Genomic DNA, 25,122 nt, shown 5'->3' with positions numbered 1-25,122 from the left:
AAAAAATCACCCTTTAAATTTCTGTGCGATGATATTTCGGCCAAAAGCGGTGTGCGCCTTGCCCAACGACTAACCTCGACAACCAAAGCGAAAGAGTGCTGTCTTCAGGCCGAGGCAGCTGGGAGACCACCCGGCTCATAGTACGCCCTCACCCACCCTTCCTCTCCGGCTACACTCACATAGGACGCCCGCGCGCAGCCCGCGTGGTTCCAACCAACACGGATTGATCATGTGCGTCCGTCTGCTCGGGTCTACGGGTGTGCGTTTGTGTGGCGTGCGTGAGGTGTGGGTGAGAGGGCGGGGGGATCAGTTGCATGGTGTGAAGTTTACGGTCCGGCCCTTTACGTTCTACTGCAGGACATTGACATCCACGCCACCATCTCCGTTTACTGCCTTAGCTTTGTGGGCTTGATCACGCTGATGTTGAGTCACACGCGCGCGGATGTTTTTAATTTAGGGGCTTCGGCTTTTTTGAGTTGTGTTATGTTTTCATGCACGGGCGGATTACTATGTGGAATTCAGTTTATTTGTTTCTGAAAAGGCTACATCTGTTACATGAAAAAGTTCATTTGCTTTAAATAAAAAGCTTGAGTGAGTCTGCAGTGAGTGACAGCAGAGAGCGAGTGAGAGAGACAGAGAGAGAGAGAGATGATGAGGGGGAGGAGGAGAAGAGGAAAAACAGGGGGTGGAGGCAGAGGAGGAGAGAAACAGGACGAGTGAAATGTTTCCCCATTACTGGGGTGGAGGAAGACAGGAGCTGTGCGCCCGGATCGACCTGAGGAGACGAGCGTAGTTTGCGCCGCTTGTCCAGCCAGAGACAAAGAGAAGAAGACTGCGCTTCCTCCAGAGAGTAAAAGAAGGAGAACAAACCTGACACCTGGAGTACGCGGAGTGAGAGGCAGGTAGATAGAGGGGAGTTGAAGTCCGGAGGAGTGTGTTTCTGGTTGAGTCTGAGGGGAAGCCAGCGGATGGTACAGCTGTGTAATGCTCGGTGGAAGTATCGGACTGCTACCCGAGCTGATTACACCCCGAGGTAAGAAAGAACCTTATTGTGAGTAAACTCACATTTTAAATCAATTACGGTGTGTGTTTCCATGACACTTATTTGCTGGTCACACTTCTGGATGAATAAATGCTGCTGTATGTAAAGGAACGTTGCTAATCCACATTTTTATTCTTTATTTTATGTGTCTGAATGGATGCAATTTTCAGTGCATATGAAATTAAAGGGTTGGTAGGTTATGATGAAGGTACTGTAATTGTTTGAGGGTGTTATTCAAAGTTAAATTTGTTTTCACTTTAACTGTATATTTCAAAACAATTTGTGTAAATGAAATCATATTTAATCATTTGTTCTTCATTATTTTACTTTGACAGTTTTATAATTTTAGATACTATTTCTAAATTGTCATTTTTTCCAATTTTTTTAGGAACACAGATCTGTTAATAAAAATATTTAATTTTATGAGCCCCGTCACCAAAAATGTGCAATTCAATTTTATCTTAATTATTAAAATGACTGAACTAATTAATTTGAAAACAACCCTTAATGCTCCTTTTACATTTGCACAATAATTGTAAAAGATATTTTCCTTAAGCCCAGTTGTGTGTGTGTGTGTGTGTGTGTGCAACTCATCTGCATGGTATCAAATGACCTATTGCAGACGGGTTATTATCAGAAACACACAGAGCTATTCTTCATTCTCTCTCCGTCTCTGCCCCTCTGCTCTTCCCGTGCACTGCTTTAGCAGTTTGCCAGAAACAAAACCACAACCCTTGTCGATGAACCTTTTTTGTCAAAAAGTGGGGGTGAGGTGCAAAACAAGCAAACCCATTTAGGACCTGAACTAAGACCGCTTCACACCTACCGTTTCCTTAATTCTTGGGGCCCAATTAGGCCCCGTGTTATCATTACAGCCATCCGATGATAAATATCCTCAGTTAATAACAACACAAACAGAGCAGTGTTGTAATTCCCTTAAATAAATCCCAGTTATTAGTGCTAATTACCTGGAATGGCTGTATTTATCCCTCAGGGTTTCCCCGTGCCGGCCAGGTTGTGTTCTAGACCGGTCACCCGGCCAACAAAGGTCAAAGGTCACCGATGTAATTGGCTCGGGTGACACAAATGGGTCCTTCAGATATCGTGATGACCCAGGAGTATGCGCTAAGTGGCCCGTCCGTTACATTACATTACGTGTCATTTAGCTGACGCTTTTATCCAAAGCGACTTACTATAAGTGCATCTCAACCATAAGGAGGATACAAACTCAAAGATCAAGAAAGTGCAATTTGATTAAATGAGCCGATTTACAACTTGCTATAGATAAGAGCCATTATAAGTACAATTTAAGTGCTACAGTTTGTTGATCTTTAGTCGTTGTTATTAGAGATAAATCTGGCCTGTTTTACTGATAGATACAGAAAAGGTAATAATGCTGCAGAATATCTGAGTGCAATTAGTGAATGTGAAGAGTTTTGCTGGTCCATTATTTTTCTCTTTAAAAGGGAAGTTTGAAAAGCGTGTTTTAATTGGATCCTAATTTTTGGCGTACTGGCTCTTGATACATTTCTATTTAAGACAGTTAAAACAAATAGAAAAACATTTTGTCACTGAAAATAAAGAAATGTTTCAGATCATTTGTTTACGATTTCATAAAAAAAAGTGAAATATGCCATGTTTTCATGGATGCAGATAATAGCAGTGAGAGATGGGAGCGACTCAGAGAAAGTGTGCAACCATAAAAGCTTTTTGGGATCAAAGCCCTCCTGTTTTCACAGATCCTTTTGAGACAGAAACAGACGGACAGTTGTGTGTTTCCCTGTGTGCGAGTGTGTGTGTGTGTGTGTGTGTGGTTGCATGCGGGCGGGGTGCGCACCCCCGTCTGTACGTAGCCCTACGTGTGCGTTACATGTGGCTTGCAGTTTCTCACGGCCACGCTGTTGACGGTGTGACTGACAGCCTTGTTATATTTCAGTAAAGCATGAAACGTGACATGAAAGTGGCATGTGATGCGTGTGTGTCTGTGTGTGTGTGTGTGTGTAAAGCGATCCATACGAGGGCACGGGCTAACCTCTGAACCCTGCCTTAAACAGCTAAGTGCTGCTTCTATTCGCTCTCAGCAGGATCCTCTAATCTGAACCATAACACCACATCGCACTCCAGAACAGACAGACACACACACACACACACACACACACACACACACACACACACGCGCGCAGATGTCCTAGTTTCAAAAACATGGAGTTTGGCCGAGCACTTTCTCCGTACACTTACCTGTGATTGCGATAATGTGCAAATTACCTGAATATATGCTGCCTGGGCGAGTTTGTATGTGCATTTCCATGAGCGTGTGCGTGTGTGTGTGTGTGTGTTTGGCACCTCGCGCGTGCCCTACACCTCGACAGTGTGTTGACACAGTAATTATAGGGCAGCTGGTACACATTGGCCCTCGCTCCGCCCTGCATTTACTGTTCTAATTAGTTCCTGTTCCAAATAAGAGGGAGGAATTTTAATAGAGAACCGCTGGTCGACCGCCTTGCGCCGCACACCCTCACACACAAAAATCAGCCTGTGTGTGAGTGCGGCGAGTGTGCGCTTCGCTGGAAAGGCGCGGAGGCTCTGTGTGGAGTGTGTTTTCTCAATTTTTTTTTTACATTTATATTCAATGATGAAGGACGATTTTGTGCACCCGGTGATTACCGCGACGGAATGCCTCGGTTAACCTCCGAGGTCCAGGCTCAATTTAGTGTCAACGGTGAGGCGTTTGAGGGTGAACAGTGAGCCCTGTAACCTGACGTGACCCCACCGTGACCTTCCAACTCTCCAAGGGTTGAGCAAGGGGCCTGAACAGGGTCACGGGTGAACAAGGGAAAGTTCATATCTGTCACTTACATGCCAGTTAGCACTTTCGTCACAGTGGTGGCTACAAATACAGACACGGGGCCTTTGATTTATGAGCATCTCTCCATTGTATGGTACCATTCAAAGACCTTTTAAACGCTATGTCAAATGCATTTCAGGTGATTTAACATCAGTACCCAAGATGCCAGGAATTCATTTTCTCGTTATTCACAACAGCTCATGATACTAGTGTATTTTTTTATAATTAATAAGACTATTTTAGGCCTTTTTATGCATCCCTCAACACTAATGTAATGTGTGTGTTTATTAAATATGTCCTCTGCTCTTGTTTCTGCGCAGGTGAAGAAATCACACAGTGAATCTCATGTTCCAGACCCTTCTGATACCAGGTAAACAACATTAGGTTTCTCAGACGTCTATGTGTGTTTGTACGGGTGTGTTGTCTTATCGTGGGGTAGAAAGGTGAGGTTTCACTGCAGTTGCGAGCTGTAAAGACTTTACTCACTCACAAACACACACAAAGGACATAATGTAAGGGACAAGCAGAGGGAGCATGCTGTACTCAATTATTTGCATATGTTTGTTGATTCCTTCATTAATTTATAGAAAAATAATTAAGCTTTTTCACTGATTGTTTCATTCATTCAAATATTTTCAGATTTTAGCTTTTTTTCGAAATGATTTTTGTCTGATATCAGGGATTGGGGGGTTTAGGGCTTGTGGTTGTCAGCTTGGGCTCTGGGAAGTTTTTTTCATTCATTTATTTTCATTTCATGCGGTAAAAAATGAATGTCGATAGCAGATAAATGAAAAGAGAAAAAGTAATTGTTGAAGTATTTATTTCAAACAACATGCCATTCACTGTGCATTGTGCTAAGCACATTTTTTCAATGACGAGACATAATGCGAAAACCAGAAGGGAGTTTATGAAACACCAAGTGCTGCCATCGCCTCCCGAGAGGAGTGAAACAGAGAGGGAAGGGGAAGAAAAGGACAAGGAGTGGAGACGCAATCATTTCCTGCTGTTGGGAGACAAAAGAAAAGGATGAAGGAAGAGTGCTGAAGCACACAAGAGAGAGATGGAGAGTAATCTGTGAAGGTTATTGCATTGTATAGCAGACACATTGTTCGGCATTCTTTGGAAGTTAGCCTTCGGAATGTGCAAAAGAGCAGTATAAATGTTTAGCTGTAAATAAGAGGAGTGAAGAGTTGCCGGAGAGAGTCGATGCAGCGCGTTTATCTTCCGTAGGGTTTCTCTTTTTTCTCCCTTGAGCTCTTTCTTCTCCTCTGAAAGCTGTTTGTATATACCTGTCAGTCCGACCGCGGGGCGCAGTCATGCGCGGCGATGCTATCGGCCCGAAGCGTTGCAATGGCCAGCTTCCAATGACACAGACGTATTGTACACACTCGCCTTTTCACACACACACACACACACACAGATCGGTAGGACGGCGGCCCGCATCGAATGGATTCTCCCTCCGTTTTTGTCATTTCTCGCTTTGATGTCTCACACGAGAGCACGAGTGTGACCGACCTGCGGGCAGCTTGAGTCACACACACACACACACATACACGTGCACGGACACGTTCAAATGAGATACACACACACACAGGAGTCATCATTAAACTATGTCCACTACCAAAGGACGTGAAAGAGGGCTTAATGTTGCTTTCCTTACAGTGCCCATGCAGGGAAGCTCTCATTTAAACCTCCCGGCAGGGGTTGTGAACCCTGCTGTGAGTGGTTGTGTTTGCAGTAACAGCTAATCGGGATCCATAAGAACAATAAACACCGATGTATGAAAGACAGATTTCTACCGTGAACGCTCACCGTCCTCTTTGTGTCTCTATTTACTCCACACACACTCTCCCTTCAACATTACCACCTTGTGTGCTGGTTCCAGTCATGCATGTGGAACACATTGTAAAACTAAAGCACGCTGGCAGGCTGTGGGTTTGTATGCAAGTGCACACACACACACACACACACACACACATACACACACGCGCACACACACACACACTCCATAAAAGAGCCAGCAGGCCCGCGGACAATGTCTAGCGCCTCTGAACACATGCTCGTGTAAGCTAACTGCTACGGAGAAGCATGGAGTTTATGACTATGTGTGTGTGTGTGTGTGTGTGTGTGTGTGTGTGTGTGTGTGCGTGTGCGTGTGGTTCCTGTGTGAACACGCAGTGTGTCATTGAATGTGTTCAGTCAGATCCCAACATAATATACAGAGGTAGGAGATTGTGAGAGCGTACTGCTGTCCATCTGATATTCATTCAAGATCAGGGTTCATCTTCTTCTCGCCCCCGTAGGTCTATGGAAATGCAGGACCTAGCCAGTCCTCATAACCGCGTGGGAGGCGGGGATTCGACGGGCTCCAAGCTGGACAAGAACAACCTCGGCAGCCCCTCCATCACCACCAATGGAACAGGAGGTGAGAGGGCGGGATATGTTTTCTACCACAGTAATGAATGGAATGGCAGTTGTTGGCAGATCGGCCCGTCCAAAGATCAAAATAACACTGTGTGTACGTTTCTTTTATACAGATTAAACAAAGCGAGGTAAATGGTTGAGCTTTAAAAGCTGCTGGTAGAATAATTGTTTTACCATTAGACCGGTTAGCTGTTTCCAGCTAAGCTGATCAGCTGCTGGCTGCAGCGTCATCTCTATCCCACAAACAGTCATATCGATCGCCTTATCCAACTGTCAAAAGTGCATTTACAAAAAATGTGGAAGTGATGGATTAAATGCAGATCTAAGATTTCATTTTAAAGAAAAGACCAGTAAAAAGATTTGTGTCTCTGAAGTCAGGACGGTGAAAATCATGCACATGCAATCACACACACACACACACACACACTCTGCACTAGCTCAAGGACTTGTGTAAACACACGGAGAAGCACTTCTGCTCTGCCGCTTAGTGAAGTGCGTGTAGCTTATGTGTGAGTGTGTGTGTGTGTGTTTAAGCAGAAAATCGTGCTGGAAACTCTGCAAGAGCATTAAAGCATCACAGCTCTTTCAGATGTCAACACCAGTCGACACTCTCCTCTCTCTGTCTTTGCTCTTTTTTTCGTGCCTTTCTTTTCCTCCGTCTGTCTCTGCTTCTCTCTTCTCATCTTATTTTACTGTCACCCTTGATCTCTTCATCTCTGTGCCTCTCGCTGCCATATTTTTTTGACAAGGCAGTTTGATGTAATAACACGGGACGTAAGTGCTTTTGTTGAGGAGTGATCCTTTGATCTGTTGCTGTTTTAACAGGCGATGGAAACTAATGTCATGGAAAAAGTGAGGTTTTAGAACATTGCGATTTCAGCATTGAGAAAAGTGAGATTTTAGAGCATTTTAGTCAACTTGAGGAGTCAACACACACACACACACTCTCAGTGACAGAAGCAGCTCAGAGTGGACTCCGCCGCACATTCAGACCATATTAGAGCAAGTTAAATCATTTTTGATGAGCTCACAGTTAATGGTTTAAGCAGACAGCGCCAGGACTACACGTTCACAGCCAAAACAAACTACATACCCAACATTCCCCTCACCTGACATCAGCCAGAGCTCTGGCTCACGGGCCGTCTCCATAGCAACTCATTTGTCTTTATTAGGGCTTGTCCGATGGGTTGTGGTCCTCGCTGAGCAGACTAATGAAGTTGAATTAAGTGGAGTTCCGAGCTGAACGATGTCCTTAAATCATCAGAAAGAAATAATAATATACAGTTAATGACGCAGCATGGAGGATTGTGAGGTGGTTAACAGATGTACTTTTTTGACCACCTGGGGAAATAACATGTATTACTGTGTTGAGAGTCTCTATCGTAATTAATATGTTTATATTTAGCACAGGTCACATGACAGATCACCTGTATGTAGAAGACAGGACCAACGCATAGATACTAAGACATTTTTTTTATTAGAGTCGTTTCCGGCCACAGCAGGCAGCTGTTTTAGGTCAAATACACACAAAAACCAACAGAATTTGCTACTAGCTTGTGAATACTGGAGCATCGCACATCGAGTTGATCGAGAGCAAAATGTAAACTTTCTCCGATGGCAAGAAACACGACTCCACGCGCGTTAGCTAGCATTTAGCTAGCGTGTCCGAAGGAACAAGAACCATCCATGTTTTAATGCTAAGCTAAGCTAACAGCTCCATCACTCGAGCCTCATATTTAGCGTACGGATGAGAGAGTCCCATATGCAGCACGTCGTGTCTTCACCACCTTCCCACCTTGCACCCTTTAGGTGAAAACATGACAGTTCTAAACACGGCTGATTGGCTGTTGGGCTGCAGCAGCCCGCCCCCCGCCCCGAGCTCCAAGGACTATGGTACAGAGGTGCATGCGTGTGAATCAAACGCCAGTGGTATTCATTTTAATGCAAAAGGAATGGGTTTCTATAGTTACGGCTGGTGTCTGATCTGATTTTTTTTTCCTTCCAGACTTGCAGTAATTTTCTTTTGCTTTGCAGTGTTCCCTGCTCTTTGGATCCCACTGTGTGGAGTCTTTACATAGTTGCAGGGTTCCTTAACGGTCGTGACATTCACTAGAAGCTGAGGAATTTTATTAATTTCACTGGGGAAGTGAGGCAAAAAATTCAGGGAAGCATGGTATGATTGCATTTTTAAAATCGATCGCTACCACACATTTAAAATGTGAAATGTTGCACCAATTTCATAAGGAACCCTGCACACAGCATTTGCTCCCATACTTAAAACTGCATGGTAGTTTTCCTTTTGTGTGCCTGTATGCATTTATGTGTGTGTGTGTGATGGTACTTGGTCATTGGTCCTCACTAACACCAATCTTCTCCGTCTTTCTCAAGTGAAAACGGAGCCTATGAACAACAGCGACACGGTCACCACCGCCGGCGACACGGCACTGGACACATACGCAGGCTCAGGTAACACACACGTCCCAGAGAGAGCAGGGGAGGGGGGGGGGGGGGGGGGGGACTCACCAATATGCAAAACCTTTGAAAGCAACACACAGCGAGGGGGTCAGCGGCAGTGGGGGGTGTCGGTCAGCGTTGAGCTCTGACATCCCAAAGCTCTCAAACAGACGTTGGGTTTCACTACGAGACCTGAAAGGGTTTCACGGACTCAATTGCTCTCTGAAAGGGAAACATTAATAATGCTTCAAATGAGATTGCCTTGAACAGTGCTTTTCAGGGGGGAGGGGGGTGGGTTGACAAAAGGAAAATGAAGATTTGAGTTGACACCATCCATAACCTTGTTGTCTCTGATTATTGTGATGTTTTTAGTAATCACCAGCGGCGGTTACAGCCCCCGTTCGGCCCACCAGTATTCCCCTCCGCTCTACCCATCAAAGTGAGTCGGGGGCCTCTTTTACACAACAAGCAGCTGCTCTCTAAGAATCCTCATCACGCTCTCTACTGTCCTGCTGTGCCATGGTCCGTCCTGCGCCGACCTCACCTTTCACCCGCTATCCCCCCACCCCCACCCAGGCCCTATCCTCACATCCTCTCCACGCCGGCGGCCCCGTCCATGCCGACGTACGCCGGTCAGCCCCAGTTCAGCAGCATGCAGCAGCCGGGCGTCTACACCGCTTACTCCCAGACGGGACAGGCATACGGGCTGTCCTCCTATGGTATCAACAAATACACATACAAACACCACCTGTTATTGTTACAATGATTTTTGGATTGACTGTTGTAATTGGCTTTATAACTCGCCAGCAAAAGCAAAGCAAAGCCGTGGCACGAGTGGACCTGCACTTACATACGGAGCTCAATCATCAGTTTGATTGTGGCGTGTTCTCGTCACACAGACCTCGGTGTGATGCTTCCGGGCATCAAGACGGAGAGCGGCCTGGCTCAGAGTCAGTCCCCTCTGCAGACGGGCCTCAGCTACAGCCCCGGCTTCACGACCCCTCAGCCCGGACAGACGGCGTACTCCCCCTACCAGATGCCAGGTCAGCCGGAGACAAACCTCGCTTCAATTTGCCTGACGAAAAAATATACCCTGAGCGATTTTGATGTTCTTGCTGAGAATGATCTTGCCTTTCAATGCCTGCCGCTTGCTTTTGCTGTCTAATTCCGTCCGGTTCTTTTTGTTCCAAGGTTCCAGTTTCACCCCCTCCTCGGGCCTTTACGCCACCAACAACTCAGTGTCCAACCCCGCCAACTACACAGCCACACAGCAGGTACCTCAGGGTCTATATACTGTAAGTGTGTGTTTCCTTTAGTTTAAACCTGCACCGCTATTACCGCCCAGCTGAAAAGTAAGCTCAAGTAACATTTTCCCAGGCCCAATGAGAAAGCCCATTTCCCAAAGGGACTTCTTTTCCAGAGCAGATCAACCACGCTACATGTTTGCTCTGAGGGAATGTGAGTTTCCTCGTCATGTTGACTGTCGAATTAAAGATGGAGATTTTCTTTTTTTACGGTGCAGTTGCGTTAGTATTTGAGACGAGAAGTGGTTTCACAGTCGTGCTCCCACACAATGTTTCCTCTCTCTAGAAATAAAATCCAATTACATTGTGAACTCGCAACCAACTCATGAGAGAAACAGACAATGAATCTCTGTGAAAAGAGTGTTTTGTTCCGAATATTTCTCTGTTTTGTGGTAGTAAAGTGCTTAAAGGGGAGTTTAATGTTGCACTATGATTGATGTGGCTGTTTAGAGGGACAAAAGTCAAGGTTTGGCTTGTGTGTGTGGGTTAAGGGGGACATACTGTGTGTGTGTGTGTGTGTGTGTGTGTGTGTGTGTGTGTGTGTGAGAGACTTATAGACAGTAAGTCTATGTGTGTGTGTGTGTGTGTGTGCGTGCTCCACTTTATAAAGAACCTTTGGAGATGGACGTAGTGACAGGTTTAGAGAGCTTACTCATAAAAGCGTCCATCTCCACTGGGACAGTAAAAAGCAGCAACACAAGGCTTTTGGTGGACATATAAACTCCAGAATCGAGGGAATAAAAGATTACAGAAACGAGAAGGAACACTTGTAAAAATCCCTTTTCCAAAGTCAGTTTGAACCTCTCCAGACAAGTGAAACATCTCAATGTTCCCAATTGTTCTTTCGGGGTATGTGTGTGTGTGTGTGTGGGGGGGGGGGGGGGGGGGGTGTATTTGCACTCTTGTGTGCTGATTATATCCTGTTATTCTCTGCAGGATTATCCCTCATATACGACGTTTGGCCAAAACCAGTATGCCCAGTATTATTCCGCCTCTACTTACGGGACTTATATGACCTCCAACAGCGTGGATGGCACAGGCAACACGGCAGCCTATCAGCTGCAAGATCCCGCCCCCGCCATGACCGGACACGCTGCTGAACTTCACCCAGGTTGGTTTTTTAGATGAAGGACAGTCCCTGAAAATGCAAACAAACGTCAGGTTGCGTCCCCGCTCCTGCATACCGGCTCCGTCATGTTGTTTCCTGCAGAACAAAACCACAGTTTGGCTAATTGAGTTCAGAATTCTCTTCGTGATGAAGCACAGGAAGTGACCTCGGACTGTAGGCACAGATATTCGGAGTTGCACTCGCTAATTGCAGGATCGGCACATGTTTACATTTGCCTCAAAGGCTTTGATCAGAGGGAATTTATGCTAAATATTTTAGAGCTGGTCAGAGCTGGTCAGAGAAAGACAAAATAAGAAGTGAAGCTTAAGTGAACCAATGTGTACCGAAATAAATCATTTTATTTTGGTTTCTTTTTCTTTTTTCCTCGTCAAATGTATCGCTCTTCCTGTCACTGGAGCTTTCCCTCCTACTACTTCTCTTTTTGAATCTCCTGTTGTTGGAGTTACAGTTGGTATCTGTGTTTTTTATTTTGTCACTTACATACTTCTTTAGTCTTCATCCTCCCCCCTCCTCTCTCGGTCTCTCCCTGATTGAGACATAACAATATGAGAGCCGGAGCTTAGAGTCTGGTTTTGGTTACCACACAGCAGTGGGAGCATGTGGCATTAGGAGGAATGTCTGTGCTCACATGTATGCTCCTGCACAATGTTGTATCTCTGCAAAAAAAAAAAAAGCATCGGATTACCTTTTAATTTATTGCACAGCTCCCTCTTTTCCCCTCCTCTGTATATATTACACATATTTCCATCGCATGTTATCATGAATCAGTAAGACTTTTGTTTAGGTCCATTGGTAGTCCTGAGTTGATGTGCTGTGCCAATTACCCTGAATTATTAAACCTGACGATCTGGCTTATTACTGTTCCAAATGTGAGTTATCGCTTTTCCCGGAGTGGATACTCTGAAGCACCTGTGGTATCCGCTCAAACCGCCTCATTACTGACGCTGTAATGCGTCGGAATACAGTTTGTGATCGTCTGTGGAGCTCCGAGACGCACATGTGACCGTTTGTAACGTCTCGGATGTGTTTGCATGCAATCTCAGGGGAGTTTGATACAGTGCAGAGCCCCTCCACGCCCATCAAAGAGCTGGATGACCGAGCCTGTCGGAGTGGGGGGTCCAAGTCCCGGGGCAGGGGCCGCAAGAACAACCCCTCCCCTCCCCCCGACAGTGACCTGGAGGTAAGGGGCCAGAAAAACACCCACGGACTGAGCACTCCCCTCCTCCCCGTCCAGTTGATCATGAGTGCACATACGGGCTGAAAAGGATGAACATAAGCGCCTTGTCGCCGTGTCCCTTCTTTCGTTCTGCAGAGGGTGTTTGTGTGGGATCTGGACGAGACGATAATCGTCTTCCACTCTCTGCTGACGGGCTCCTACGCACAGAAGTACGGCAAGGTGAGATCCTCCTCCATCGATTCGACGTGGAATTCCAGGTTAAACCGTCCTGGCTTTGAGTGAATGAAGGCTGAGGAAGTCTTTTTGAAAGTCAAATGGTGGATTCATAACTCAAACTATGAAGAAAGGCCACAAGGAGGAATGATGTAATCCTGTGAGAGAGTTAAAGACGAATACTTTTGTTCTAATTTACTCTTATATCTAATAACTTTTAACTTTAACTGCTGTTAAAAAGAAAAAAAAAGGTTTTGGTTTCAGTATATATTTATTGAGCAAATATTTTCTATTTTCTAATAAAAGTAAATAATTGCCTAGAAAGATATTTTTTAAAGGACTCTTTTTAACCTCTAAAATGTCACTTTTATGCAATTTAATAAAATAAAATGGGACAGTAAGCAATACCATTTGAGATAAAGTGAATTCCCCTCAATATTTTATATTAACAGCCACTCCTTCAATATTATGGTAGATTTCATAAGTAAAAATAAATGCGTTAAAATTCATATTTAATCTCTTTAATCTGAATTGCTTAGGTTAGTTTTTTCATAATTTAACATGCAGATTCCTTATTTGGACAGAAGCTTATTTCGATCGTCATTTAGAACTTATTTGGTGGTCTCACCCGCTCACCTGACCGCAACACTGTTAATAGTTTCCTTTATTTGAGTAGTTCTGGGCTCTGATCTGAGATCAGCCTATGTGGCCCCGGCTACAGACCTTTTTTATTGGGTGATGTCGTTTCCTGTGGGCACCGGCGAAAAAACCACCGGCCCGGCCGGCCCGTTCGGGCTCCGCTTCCTTCCCCGCGCGGCCTGCAGAATCCATTCTCCTATTCCCGTCTGGCAGTCAAAAACAGAGAGCTGGCAGCAGCGGGAGCCGGACCCACAGAGAGCCAGAGGGGCCCAGGTGTTTTACAGATAAGGGACCGTAGGAGCTGATGTGCTTCCTGTTTGGCTCCGCGTGGTGGGATTTAATGTGTGGCGATTGGTTGCTAATGGTCATTGCACTTTGATAGGAGTTTTAAAAGCTTTGGAATGAGGAACATTTTTGTCTGATTCCCACTTCCTCAAAGGCCGGTTGGTCCGTTCAGATTGGGTTTTACGTTTGGGTCGGGTTATGGTTTAGGTCAGGCATGTGGTTGTGATGTTTGAGGTTAGGGTTGATTGGCTGAAGAATGCTATATGTCAATTAGTGGCCTCACAGAGATGGAACAACAGGGACGTGTGTGTGTGTGTGTGTGTGTGTGTGTGTGTGTGTGTGTGTGTGTGTGTGTGTGTGTGTGGGCCCCACCCTCCTTTTGGAACAAAAATTAAGTAGAAAATATGAAAATTGAAAAGAAAGGTATGGTTCAGGATAATAATATCACAGTTTGCGTCTTGGCGAACGTAGAAAAATAAAAGACTATAAACAGTGAACGAACTGACATCTTATAATGCGCCATGTTTTGTATTAAAAATAATTCCAAGAGCATTTGTTCGCCTCATTCGCCGCTGCTGGTCTCAAGAAATGAAGCAGCAGCAGCTGTGTCTGTTCACACCTCGCCCAAAATAGTGTTTACAGTGTTTACACAGCAACCACCAGACCGACGTACCCTTCCCATGCAGGCGCTCAGGGTCCAAACGACGCTTAACACAGCGAGGGTTCTGATGATCACGTGGGGGGGGACAGGCGAGCCCGGGGAAGGAAGCGCAGTCCAAATTCACACACTTTCTGCGCCTCCGCTCACTTTCGCCCTCCTTCCCGTCGGCTTCTTTCTATTCTGGTCGTCTGACGGCGTCAGCGAATGGTGCGCCGAGCTGTCGTCCCTCGCTGACCTGTCGCAGATGATGGTTTTTGCAGCTGAGCCCGCGCGGCTCACACATAACACGCGCGCACACCGTTGGCATACCGCGCGCTCCCGCACACACACTTCCAAACACCCCACCAGCGGCGAGCGTGGGGAATGTTGATGGGACAGAGCAAGTGCAACCTGTCTGTCAGCATCCGCTCTGATGAGTGGAGCGTACCAACTCTAAAAGGGAGGTGGTGGGCCGGGGGACGCATACGGGATGTGTCAACACAGCTGTGTTTTTTCGGGGACTGGGACGGGAGGGGGGGGGGGGCATCCCTTGGAGAGTGAGTTCTTTTGGGTAGTTTTTCACGGTGCTGATGATGATGATGATGTTGTCTTGCTCTTCCATCAGGACCCTCCCATGGCGGTAACGCTGGGTCTGAGGATGGAGGAGATGATCTTCAACTTGGCCGACACACACTTATTTTTTAATGACCTGGAGGTGAGACAGGCTTCACACTGATAAAGAAATTAAAAAAAATCTTGTGTAATACAATTCGAATTGTGCAGAGCCCCTCATTAAGCACTTAATAGTTGTACTAGGACTATTGTGCTGCCCTCTAGTGGTGTAAAGTGGTGTAACATACCACCTGCTGTCCGGGCTGCACTGTGTTTTAAATTCCAATTTAAGTTTTGTACAAATTCTTTATATGATAAATAGGTGTAATCGCTGTAGAGATATTTATCAACAGAGCTAATTTATCTCCATATAGTTTACTGTTATGATATATGTTGCTGTGTATTTATTTTAATTTCTTCTTTATTTGTGTATATTTAATGCTCATAATGTGTGCAGCAAACGTTATCCCCCCCGCCATGGATCTATTTCTGTTCCTCTGCTGCTGTGAAACATGAATTCCCTGCATGCAATCAATGGATATTGATTATTGTATCTGACGGGTGCTGCTTGTGTCTTTGTGCACTCGCAGGAGTGTGATCAGGTACATATCGATGACGTGTCATCGGACGACAATGGCCAGGACTTAAGGTTAATATATAAAATATGAATTCACATTGTTGCAATGATAACTTTGATGTAAATATTGCTGATGTTATTGATTGTGTTTTATTTATAGGTCAATAATTTATGTATTTATGTTGTTTGGCTCTTTTTTACGGTAATTTATCAATATGTAAAAAACGTAACCGTAAGGTATCTTAATTTCATGCATTTTAAGGGTACTAATGATTTGCATTTCTATAAATGTGCAGTGGGCTACTGAATAACAGAATAACCATTTGATCTTTTTGTTCCACCAGAGGTGATATTTCAAATAAAACATATCATTATTATTGACAGTACTTACAGTTTTGCAACTGATGGCTTCCATGCAGCTGCAACCAGCGCCAACCTGTGCCTGGCTACGGGGGTCCGCGGCGGGGTCGACTGGATGAGGAAACTGGCCTTCCGCTACCGACGAGTCAAAGAGTTGTATAGCACGTACAAAAACAATGTGGGGGGTAAGCCAATCTGACAGAGAGGTGGATAGGAAAGTGTTTACCAGATTAAAGGGTCTGAAAAGAAAAGAATAACGTCCTGGACTCATGAGGTTTAAGAGTTTTAACAGCATGATAATGAATAATGTTAATAGTATATAATACCTTTTATGGAAAAGGGAAAAACAGGGATTAGAAACCAACTTCTGGAGGCAAGAATTAGGTATATATATATATATATAAATTTATATATTATTCATTTTTTTTAATAATTCTTTTCAAAATAAAATAAAAATAAAATCTTTATAAAACACATTTAACTAGTATATACATTGCAATGTATATATATTATCTATCTGGGTTTAAAAGCAGATATTAACAAACAAAAAAAATACTTATATTTAATTATTCTACAAGTCTTAAAACAATTTACCCAATTTAACCTCACCTTCATCACCGTAGTTGATCCGTGATGCCTCATCAAAGGCCAAAGATCTCCCCTTGGTGGACTCCACCTTTTCTTCGCTGTGTGTGTGTGTGTGTGTGTCTGTGTGTGTGTGTGTTTGTGTGTGACGCCTTTGATGAAGTGCTGCTGTGTTTCAGGCCTGCTGGGTCCCGCTAAAAGAGACGCCTGGCTGCAGCTCCGAGCGGAGGTGGAGGCTCTGACCGACTCGTGGCTCACACACGCCCTCAAGTCCCTGTCCATCATCAGCTCCAGGTGCCCCCTTTGCCCCCCACCCCCCCCACACTCTCATTAATGGCATCCCAAATTGGCGGTGATGACTGGTGATCTTAATCCCGCCGTGGGTGGTAAGGAGGTCCGTTGTTTCTGTCCCACAGGAGTAACTGTGTGAACGTCATGGTGACCACCACGCAGCTCATACCCGCGCTGGCTAAGGTTCTCCTGTACAGCCTGGGATCGGTTTTCCCCGTCGAGAACATCTACAGCGCAACGAAAATAGGTGAGGCACAATTGTTCCATAGGTTGAACTCAGATTGATGGAAATGATGAGTGGCTGTGATTGAATATTATTTGACCATAAAGTTGATTTATGGAGAACGGTTCAAAGGTCTCGTACATTTTTTGTTGTTTTCTTAAGCTTCTCCGCATGTTACTGATATTCTCTTTCTTGTATTGATATTTCCCCTTTTGCTTTATTTGGGCTCAGTGAGCTGCTTGATGGGACAGTGTGTTTTATTTTACACCTTGTGTGTGTAACTGAACCCAGGACGCATTAAATCAATGCATCACACTGGGTACACACACATTAGCCAAACGCACACACACTTTGACCTTCAGCAAGAGGCTATCAGGTAGTAGTAGGATACTAAAGTAGTAGGTTTATAAATAAAATAAATACATAAAATCAGTAATCAGTAGGCCCTGTCTATTACAGTATATTGTCGTCGGAACCAGTGTTGTGTGGTATTTCTCACTGTTCATGTAATTTTATCCAACTGTACAGTAATAACAGTAATTATATAAATGACTTGTAACGTCATGGATTTATATCTTGAGATTGATCATAACATGTGACTGTTTTTATAATTAAGCCATGTGAAATGAATAGTTTGTATTCCAGCCAGAATAACCGAAAGCACCTGCCTTGTTGTTTGATAAGTGTGTGTGTTTATGTGACAAACCCTAGACGTCACTTTGCATTCAGAACGACTTAATACACTTCTGTACGTTGTGTGGCAATAAAAGGATGCACATGTAGGTGTCCCGATTAACCAGTGCACCTTTTCTTATCGACTGTGTTTTTTAAAGTGTGTGTTTGTGCGTCAGAGAGACACGGCCTCCTCTCCTCCCCTTTATGCACGCAGCCTCGCACCTCTGCGTGATTTATTTCCATCCGAACGACAAAGAGAAAACCTGTGAAAGCCATTTGTTTGTCTCCAGGCAAAGAGAGCTGTTTTGAGCGTATAGTCTCCCGCTTTGGCACTAACATTACGTATGTTGTGGTTGGCGATGGGAAGGATGAAGAGCATGCGGCCAGCCAGGTAAACAACGACTTCTGAACTTTGACCGCTCTGACCTTGTGACCCTCCTTCCTCCCCCTTGTTTATTTGTTTTCTTTCGCAGGAAAAGAGAGTTGCTTTGAGCGCATAATGCAAAGGTTTGGCAGGAAAGTAGTGTATGTTGTAATTGGGGACGGTGTGGAAGAGGAGCAGGCGGCCAAAAAGGTAACGGACACGCAACCTCACCGTGACCCCGCCTTCTCCACACTGCGTGAGCTCTGATTGGACGAAGCTTGCCTTTCTTTGCTGTGAAGGATTTGTGATGGTCGTTTTACTTTTTTTCCGTTCTACTAGCTGCTTATGGTTTTGTTGGGAAGATCCCAGATTGTGGATTAGTTAATGTGGTACATTTTGCACCTACTTTTTAAAGTCAAACAAAACGACCCGGCGCTGAATTGTTTCATGCACTTCCTGACTCGACCGGATTTGTCACATTTGACATTGAAAAAGAATGACCGCAAAAATGTACTCAATCATGCTTTTAATCTCATTAAGCAGTTTTATCCAGTGGTGTCTATAATCTTATTTTTCATTTATACAGTAGAGAAAAGTAGTGATACACAAGGATTTATCGCCTCATGTGGGAATATAAACCCCATCTCTTCTCCAGCTTTGGGTTTCATTTATTATGCTGGGATTAAGGAAACAGTTTGACATTTTGGGATTTGCTTTCTTGGAGAGTTAGACGAGATGCTGCTGCCCATTGAATGTAATGCTCATCAATGCTAAGTTTACTGTGGCCTTATTGGGCTGCAGATATCAGTGATTTAGCTCCTCCCATCTAACTTCTCTCCCGGATGAAAGCAGATTTTGATTTCCCAAAAGGGCAAACTTTTCCTCCAAGCCTCGGGATTGCATGGGTTTCGTTTGCAGTGCTTTTTGTGAAGCGAGCCCCTACGACCTACTGTAGTGTCGCTTGCATGACTGAAGGTGGCGGTGTGCAGCTACGGAAGCCACAACCCCGTTGGTTCTAATGACTTTATGTTCCCTCTGCAGCACAACATGCCTTTCTGGAGGATATCCAGTCACTCCGACCTGCTGGCACTACACCAAGCACTGGAGTTTGAGTACCTGTAACTACAATAGCAACGTGGACTTGTGTATTGTTACCGCAGACATGGTCAGCCCCCTTTTGTACAACTATTTAAGAACAAACTACACTGCAAAACTGTTGTTTTTTTTTTCTTCCCCTTTTCGTCTCTGGCGAAGCTCCGAACGGTCTTAAGAAGCACAGTTCATGTGAGAGAACAAGTTGAGAGATGACTCGAGGCTCGGCCTCCCGAGGTTGCAAAGCCGGGAACACCACCCCCCCCCAAAAAAGCTACCGTCCCTGCAGCTATATCTGACTCCACGCCTTTTACGGCTCGAGACGTCCCTTCTGCACAGGAGGACATTTTTCTGGGCGACGCCTTGATGTTTGGTTGGTTGTGGTGCACATGGACTAGCGTCAGAGCCGCAGTGAGACACCTCGGACAAATTACCGTCAAAGAACAAGGGCTTCTCTGCAGTATGTGAGCGGGAATAACCGCTGCTTTTTTTAAAGGGTTTTCTTCCTGGTGACACATCACAACTCAATGCCGTGTAAATCAAACTTGTGTAAATTATTTACAATAAACTTAAGGGGTGTGGTGAAGGATTTCTCAATGAAATTCAATCTTTGGGGTCTGTTTTTTTTTCCTGAATTTTTGTAATTGTTTTGGCTGGGGGAATTAAGGATGTGCGTCATGATGTGTTGTGCCTTAAATGTGTTTGAATGTCTTTTCTTTATTCAGAAATGTCTGTATGTAGATATAAAGGAGAACTTATACAAATGAACAATGCATCTTGTCTTCACTAATGAAATACGAGAGTGATCAAAAGTCAAATTACAGCCAAAGATAAAAATGAATGCAATAAATTGGAAATGCCAAGACAGATTTTAATCATGGTGGTATTAAATAACCAACACCTCAGTCAGTGACACTTGTGGCCACTTAAATACCAAAAAGGTGGAACAAAACACTGCAGAAAACCTTTACCATTTCCACTTTTTATTGACATTTTATTTCTTGCCTTTGAAGTACTCCTCAATCACATCCTTGGCCTGAGACTCCTTGCCGTAGTCCTGTAGACAGAAAAATACTGAAGTTAAGATGGCTCACGATCACTTCGTCCATTAAACAGTGAATGGTGTCAGAATACATTTATGCAAAAATTATATATAACCCTGATAAAACAATGACTTTCCTAAAAAGCAGACAGACAGCGTGTATCAACGGTAAAATATTCAGTCTGTAAAGGGACACCAAGTTTGACAAGTGTACTAAATGCCATCAAACATCAGTTTAAGTTTTGACATTTAGCCAACATATATTTCTGCTTTAGATTCCATGTGAATCGTTCACAGGAGCCATTTTAAAACATGCCATTTTCATTCAAGGACACAAACCAAAAGTAAATTTATTACATGCACTGTTAAAATAGAATTGCATTTTAAATTCTTTAACGCCCATTGCCTTTAGGTTTAGGTTTAGACCCAGATGTTATGCAAACATCTGGGTCTAATGAATAATTAATAGAATTAATAGAAAAACGTACAAACGTTTTTTTGATAAACTGAAACATTGACAATTCAACACATGGTACAAGTAGTTTCTCAAAGTAAACAAAGTGACAATGACCACTGCCATCTCAAAACGATTCATCCAAGAGCATCTTTAGTCCTTAGTCGAGCCCCCTTATGCAAACATCTGGGTCTAATGAATCTCGTCCCATTCGATATTGTTGGGTTTGAGTGGTGTGAGCGCCCTCCTCAAACCCTATTTGAGATTTTCTATGGGGTTCAAATCATGTACGGACACTAGAATCTTGCAGGACTTCTACTGAATCAAAGCCTCAGAGCAGAGGGGTTCGTCTCAGCATATGCGTTCTTTCCCCATCCAGACATACTGCAGATCCTTAGGTCAGAAAAGTTCCCGTTCTATTGCTTACATTTTTTTTAAAGATGCTCGTTATGAAGGGTGAAAAATGTTGAGACAGCATTAGTCATAAAGTGGCATTTTTGGCTTGAATTATGTAGAAACCACTGTATTAGTTATGTTGATACTTAAAATAGTCCTTGTTTGTCCTGAAAGTTTGTACATTTCGCCAATAAAGTAAAAAACAGCATTACAGTGAGGACCGGTCACATGTTCCTATTCAGGGACCCCAGACAGGTAGACACCGGGGCTTGTACCCTGACAGTCACCTAGCCAATTGTTTAACATTAGCCGCATGGCACGAGGCACAGAAACTGCACTTGAATGGCAGATCGCTTACTCTGAACAGTAACCGTTTAACAGCAGTATGCAGGGAGTTAAGCCACTTTCATTAGACCATTAGATTACTTGTAAACAGCATCATTTACCTTGACCACGACACAGCTGCAGCCCACAATCTTGCGGGGTTTGCCCTCACGGTCGATCTTGCACAGACCAACCCACTCGCCCAGCTTCTTGTTGTCGTCAACCTGAAATGAAGTGAGAGCAGCGTTGGATTTACTGGAGGCATACGGGTAAAGTAAGAACAGATGTGCAACCTCTCAGCTAACAGCAGCCAAACCAGTGATACACCAGTACTTGACATACCATACCAGTTTACTTGACCTTCATGGCCTCAGTAACCTGGCACAACGGCATCGAAGGTCTCTAACCGCTTTATGATGTCGTCACTTCATAAGTGAATCTGGTGTGGGTGAGCGAGCTCATTACCTTTATCAGGTTGATTTGATGCTCAGCACAGAGGGCTTCCACCAGCTTTACATATGTGGGCTCATCACAGTTGCCAGCCAGGGCGCAGAGATGGGCTTGACGCCTGCAAGAGAACGGACAATGATTTAACATTTCAGTAATGGCTCAGAAACCATTTTACGGGTCACAAAATTGGATGGCACAAGCCAACGTACTTGTCCAGGGCCTTGGCAGCCTCACGGATCCCACGGGCGAGGCCATCGTGGATGAGCGCTGTCTTGAGCACTTCAGGGAGGGCTGTGTTGACATCCATCACACCTCCAGTAGCAACGCTACTACTAAAAACAAGGTGGACAAGAGGGGGGGCATAATTTGAGATTTTGACAAGCCAGAGATGAAGGATTAGATGATTCCATCAGAGCCTCCAGCGTCGTCAGAGAAAGGAGCTCACTCATTGGAGAGTGAAGGGGTATCCGACAAAAGAAATTAAGTCATCATTCAAGCGCCAGAGAGCTCAACGTTCAGTAGATAAAGGAAAAAGAAAGCAAGGCAGCCTTCGTGTTTGTTCTACATGGAGAATGTACTTAAAGCATTGCAGTTTGTTTGAACATACGTTACTTGCCACGTCCATTTCTCTAGTCTAGGCAATAGAAGTTGGACTTCCCTACAATCATTGACCCCTACACAGTATTGCTGTAAGCTTAACAACATTACACATGGAGATACGGTTGTCAGTTTCTTCGTTTAACATCAGCAACACTTGAAAGCTAACGTTAGCTAGTCGGTTAGCTTTAGCTGGTGGAAATAGAAAGGCTACACCGATCAGTGTTCTCACCAGATTACGTTTCAAAGAATACATCAAACCTACAGCATCGCTAACGTCACTTTTCACTTAGCACAGACAGTTAGCATAGTTTAATACAGTTTAATTCCACTAAATGCGCCAACGTCAGAAGAAAGCAGTCACGCTCACCCTTCCTCGGCCATGGTTGATTAATGATGGATGGTGGACTTAAAAGTTCTGCAATAAAGAAGGGAAATGAAAGGATGGTCATTATAGATCACAAACAGCGTACTGTGATGAATTTATATCTTGAGATGTTTGATTTATCTTTTAGATTGAGTCGGACGTCCAACACACATACCCTGTCCTCCTGACGGTGAGCGGTTAAAGAGGACGTCATAACCGCGCGACATGGCTTTATTTATCAGGCCCCTGTCAGTACGAGGGTGTCCAATGTGCTGCCTGTTGGAGTTTCAATGCTCAGGTCGAAAGAAACATAAATAACTAAATGAATGAATACATGCAAAGTATGTAATATATATGATGAGGATGAAATATGTTCAAACCAATAATGTCGTTTTTTAATTATTTAAATTATATCAAAAAGTTCACAGACTCTTGTGTAGTTCATACAAAGTCTTGCTAGAGGGCTTTCAAAATAATTTACCACCAGCAAGCACTGGTATGGTAGGTTAATCCAGTTTATATTATCTGTTTACTTTCATTTTTCCATTGATTTTGGCATGTTGTGAGTTCACACAGAGAAGTACTTTGTGGTTAATTCGGTCACTAGGAGCAACAATGTTAGACCTGTAACCTTTATGTGTGTAGGTGTCAGATACTCATGTCTGAATCATTGTTAAAATGAGTTGAACTGAACACATTGAATATGTTGAGATCTTCTAAAAGAAAGAACCCTTGATTGACACAATATTTATGGTTACCCGTAGCTATTTTGTGTTGAGTTCTGTGTTTCCATGAAACCAGAGCCCTTCCCTGTTTGACAAATACATTTCAAGAATTTGAGCAACACAGACCAAATAGGAATGAGGCACGTTATAATAAAATGAAAGGAAACAGAAATGTTTGTATAGTCAAGATTTATTGTTGTCTCATGGCTGGTCCCAGTTCATTATAGCTTGAGAAATTTCTCTAAACTTTCTTCTTCGATTGCATTATCAAATGCTTTGTAGTCCTGAAAAAACAGAAAGAAGAAATGAATAAAGGTGGTCAGAAATTTTGGGGTGAGGGTTGATAGAGAGACAGATAGATTGCAGTTATATTATTATTATACAGATATATTTTACAAAGAAATCTTAATATGTATTTAAACATAATACATTGTGGAGAGTGTATGTCGTACATATCATATAATTCTCTAACTAAGCCTAACTAAACTGTATTGTGTACGTGTGAACATTCGTATATTGTTCTTTGAGCTCTTAAAGGCAGGGTTTGTAATCTTCTTGACCAATCAATGAATCAAATGCTTGTATGTGTGGTCATTGCAGGACTGAGCCGGCCTGCCTCACACAGTGTTGCTTCTGACCAGAGTTTTGTTGGTGCTTTGAGTTCTAACAATAGCTATGTTGTTGTTGTTGTTGTTATTATTATTATTATTATTATTATGTGTCAATAAAGGTGCAGTCCCAAGCTTTTCTGTCACAATGAACTCCGAATGGAATGCTGAAATGACTAAGAACCATCCAGGAGGAACCTGGGGTGTATAAGTGTGTGTCTTTGAGGAGGTGTGGTATTTCAGGGTGTGTGCAAACACAACAGTGTGGTAAATATTTATTTAATTGCTATGTCTACTCCCTAGACTTGCATTTCTTTCCTGTTTCTGAATGCAGCAAGCAAATGATTTCCTATTTTCAACATTTGCTTACTTTGAGAAGGAGTTTTTTCTCACTTATACTATTGCATGTTGCCGGTTGAGACTTACCCCACAGTAGTTGTTTCCATTGAATATCTGAGGGGGCAGTGCGGTCGGGTCCCCTGCCAACTCTCTCATTAGATCTTTAACCTTGACTTCCTGTGAAATGTCTAAAGCATCGTAGTTGATCTTCTTGCTGTCCAAGATGTCAAAGATTTTTTGCTGAGTTTTCTTTATCTGGAAAGGACACTCTATCATCAGTTACACACCCGGTCAAGATTGAGCTGTTTATCGACAGAAACATACTGTAGTTGTGAAGTATGATACATTCAATTCAATATCTTTTGTCTTTTTTCAAATTTGCCCAGTAGACCAACGTGTTAGCAATATGATGAAACAAATATATCTATAAATATAACAAGCAAGACAGCGTACTGTACCTCTCGGGAGCTGGTCACACTGGTGTAAAACACTTTGATGGACATGTCTGCTGTTCTAACAAGAACAACTTAAACTCGGAGACAGATTGAGAGAAGTCCCAGGAAGACAGACCGTTTCAGAAACATAAATGCAGGATCCCGTTTGATGCAACAGCAGACACCCTGAACAGGTTTGGACACGACTTACCTGCCTGCATGGACACACCCACTTGTGTGACCTGCCCCAGTCTGTGATTACTGTGAAAGCAAAAACACACACACACACACACACACACCACTGGAGGTGTAAAGTGACTCATTATGTGTATTCAAGTATCGCCCCTCAGAACCTTTAGAGAACATTACCACCATATTTAAGAGATACCCTTTCATACCACTGCATATCCACATTTCATGGAGGATATATAAAAAGGAAAAGCACACATGTAATT

The 25,122-nt window shown here is 43.7% G+C and overlaps 3 protein-coding genes and 1 non-coding gene across 20 annotated transcripts in view; 1 reads left to right on the top strand and 3 right to left on the bottom strand.

The window, feature by feature from the left end:
* eya4 (EYA transcriptional coactivator and phosphatase 4) overlaps positions 1 to 19,699 on the top strand; it is a 32,970-nt gene extending 13,271 nt beyond the window's left edge. For 2 of the 16 annotated variants that reach the window (XM_040159983.2, XM_040159980.2), the window contains exons 3-20: positions 4,208 to 4,257; positions 6,191 to 6,312; positions 8,121 to 8,204; positions 8,700 to 8,777; positions 9,138 to 9,204; positions 9,342 to 9,484; positions 9,665 to 9,808; positions 9,957 to 10,039; positions 11,006 to 11,180; positions 12,242 to 12,378; positions 12,511 to 12,594; positions 14,778 to 14,867; positions 15,355 to 15,413; positions 15,726 to 15,886; positions 16,466 to 16,580; positions 16,703 to 16,824; positions 17,949 to 18,049; positions 18,881 to 19,699. In XM_040159983.2, the coding sequence (XP_040015917.1) occupies positions 4,208 to 4,257; positions 6,191 to 6,312; positions 8,121 to 8,204; positions 8,700 to 8,777; positions 9,138 to 9,204; positions 9,342 to 9,484; positions 9,665 to 9,808; positions 9,957 to 10,039; positions 11,006 to 11,180; positions 12,242 to 12,378; positions 12,511 to 12,594; positions 14,778 to 14,867; positions 15,355 to 15,413; positions 15,726 to 15,886; positions 16,466 to 16,580; positions 16,703 to 16,824; positions 17,949 to 18,049; positions 18,881 to 18,961 (1,896 nt within the window). In that variant the 3' untranslated portion in view covers positions 18,962 to 19,699. Of the gene's footprint in view, positions 1 to 343; positions 1,034 to 4,207; positions 4,258 to 6,190; positions 6,313 to 8,120; positions 8,205 to 8,699; positions 8,778 to 9,137; positions 9,205 to 9,341; positions 9,485 to 9,664; positions 9,809 to 9,956; positions 10,040 to 11,005; positions 11,181 to 12,241; positions 12,379 to 12,510; positions 12,595 to 14,777; positions 14,868 to 15,354; positions 15,414 to 15,725; positions 16,163 to 16,465; positions 16,581 to 16,702; positions 16,825 to 17,765; positions 17,867 to 17,948; positions 18,050 to 18,880 lie in introns of those variants that run through there. The other 14 variants (XM_078093259.1, XM_040159982.2, XM_078093260.1 and 11 more) reach the window with 12 other exon arrangements.
* Positions 19,700 to 19,897: 198 nt separating this feature from the next.
* Positions 19,898 to 22,851, bottom strand: rps12 (ribosomal protein S12). Of its 2 annotated transcripts, none has more exons than XM_040159987.2 (6): positions 22,737 to 22,851; positions 22,565 to 22,612; positions 21,807 to 21,929; positions 21,613 to 21,715; positions 21,270 to 21,371; positions 19,898 to 19,988 (listed from the first exon to the last, which is right to left on the bottom strand). In XM_040159987.2, the coding sequence occupies exons 2-6, from the start codon at positions 22,576 to 22,578 to the stop codon at positions 19,926 to 19,928; spliced, it is 405 nt and encodes a 134-aa protein (XP_040015921.1). In that variant the 5' UTR covers positions 22,579 to 22,612; positions 22,737 to 22,851; the 3' UTR covers positions 19,898 to 19,925. The 2 variants fall into 2 exon arrangements, with proteins under 2 accessions (XP_040015921.1, XP_040015922.1); XM_040159988.2 differs by having other exon boundaries at positions 21,807 to 21,926; positions 22,737 to 22,811.
* On the bottom strand, positions 22,019 to 22,095 carry LOC120808558 (small nucleolar RNA SNORD101). The gene has a single exon (XR_005709980.1). It is a non-coding gene; the product is annotated as a small nucleolar RNA SNORD101 (small nucleolar RNA).
* Positions 22,852 to 23,458: 607 nt separating the features above from the next.
* Positions 23,459 to 24,893, bottom strand: LOC120807691 (SH3 domain-binding glutamic acid-rich-like protein 3). The gene is made up of 3 exons (XM_040159990.2): positions 24,692 to 24,893; positions 24,321 to 24,488; positions 23,459 to 23,570 (listed from the first exon to the last, which is right to left on the bottom strand). The coding sequence occupies exons 1-3, from the start codon at positions 24,734 to 24,736 to the stop codon at positions 23,508 to 23,510; spliced, it is 276 nt and encodes a 91-aa protein (XP_040015924.1). The 5' UTR covers positions 24,737 to 24,893; the 3' UTR covers positions 23,459 to 23,507.
* Between the last annotated feature and the right edge of the window lie 229 nt (positions 24,894 to 25,122).

This window comes from Gasterosteus aculeatus, chromosome 18 (assembly GCF_964276395.1).
Source record: "Gasterosteus aculeatus chromosome 18, fGasAcu3.hap1.1, whole genome shotgun sequence".
Classification (NCBI taxonomy): domain Eukaryota; kingdom Metazoa; phylum Chordata; class Actinopteri; order Perciformes; family Gasterosteidae; genus Gasterosteus; species Gasterosteus aculeatus.
Note: the sequence above shows the minus strand (reverse complement) of the source record. Positions and strands in the feature narration are given on the sequence as shown.

Excerpts from the sequence above, each read along its gene's own strand:
- rps12 (XM_040159987.2), bottom strand. Across the intron at positions 21,372-21,612 it reads ATCAAATCAACCTGATAAAG|GTTGACGACAACAAGAAGCT; the intron begins GTAATGAGCTCG and ends ACTTCATTTCAG. Across the intron at positions 19,989-21,269 it reads GCAGCTGTGTCGTGGTCAAG|GACTACGGCAAGGAGTCTCA; the intron begins GTAAATGATGCT and ends TTCTGTCTACAG.
- LOC120807691 (XM_040159990.2), bottom strand. The coding sequence starts at position 24,736 with ATGTCCATCAAAGTGTTTTACACCAGTGTGACCAGCTCCCGAGAG. Across the intron at positions 24,489-24,691 it reads GTGTGACCAGCTCCCGAGAG|ATAAAGAAAACTCAGCAAAA; the intron begins GTACAGTACGCT and ends TGTCCTTTCCAG. Across the intron at positions 23,571-24,320 it reads ATGGAAACAACTACTGTGGG|GACTACAAAGCATTTGATAA; the intron begins GTAAGTCTCAAC and ends CTGTTTTTTCAG.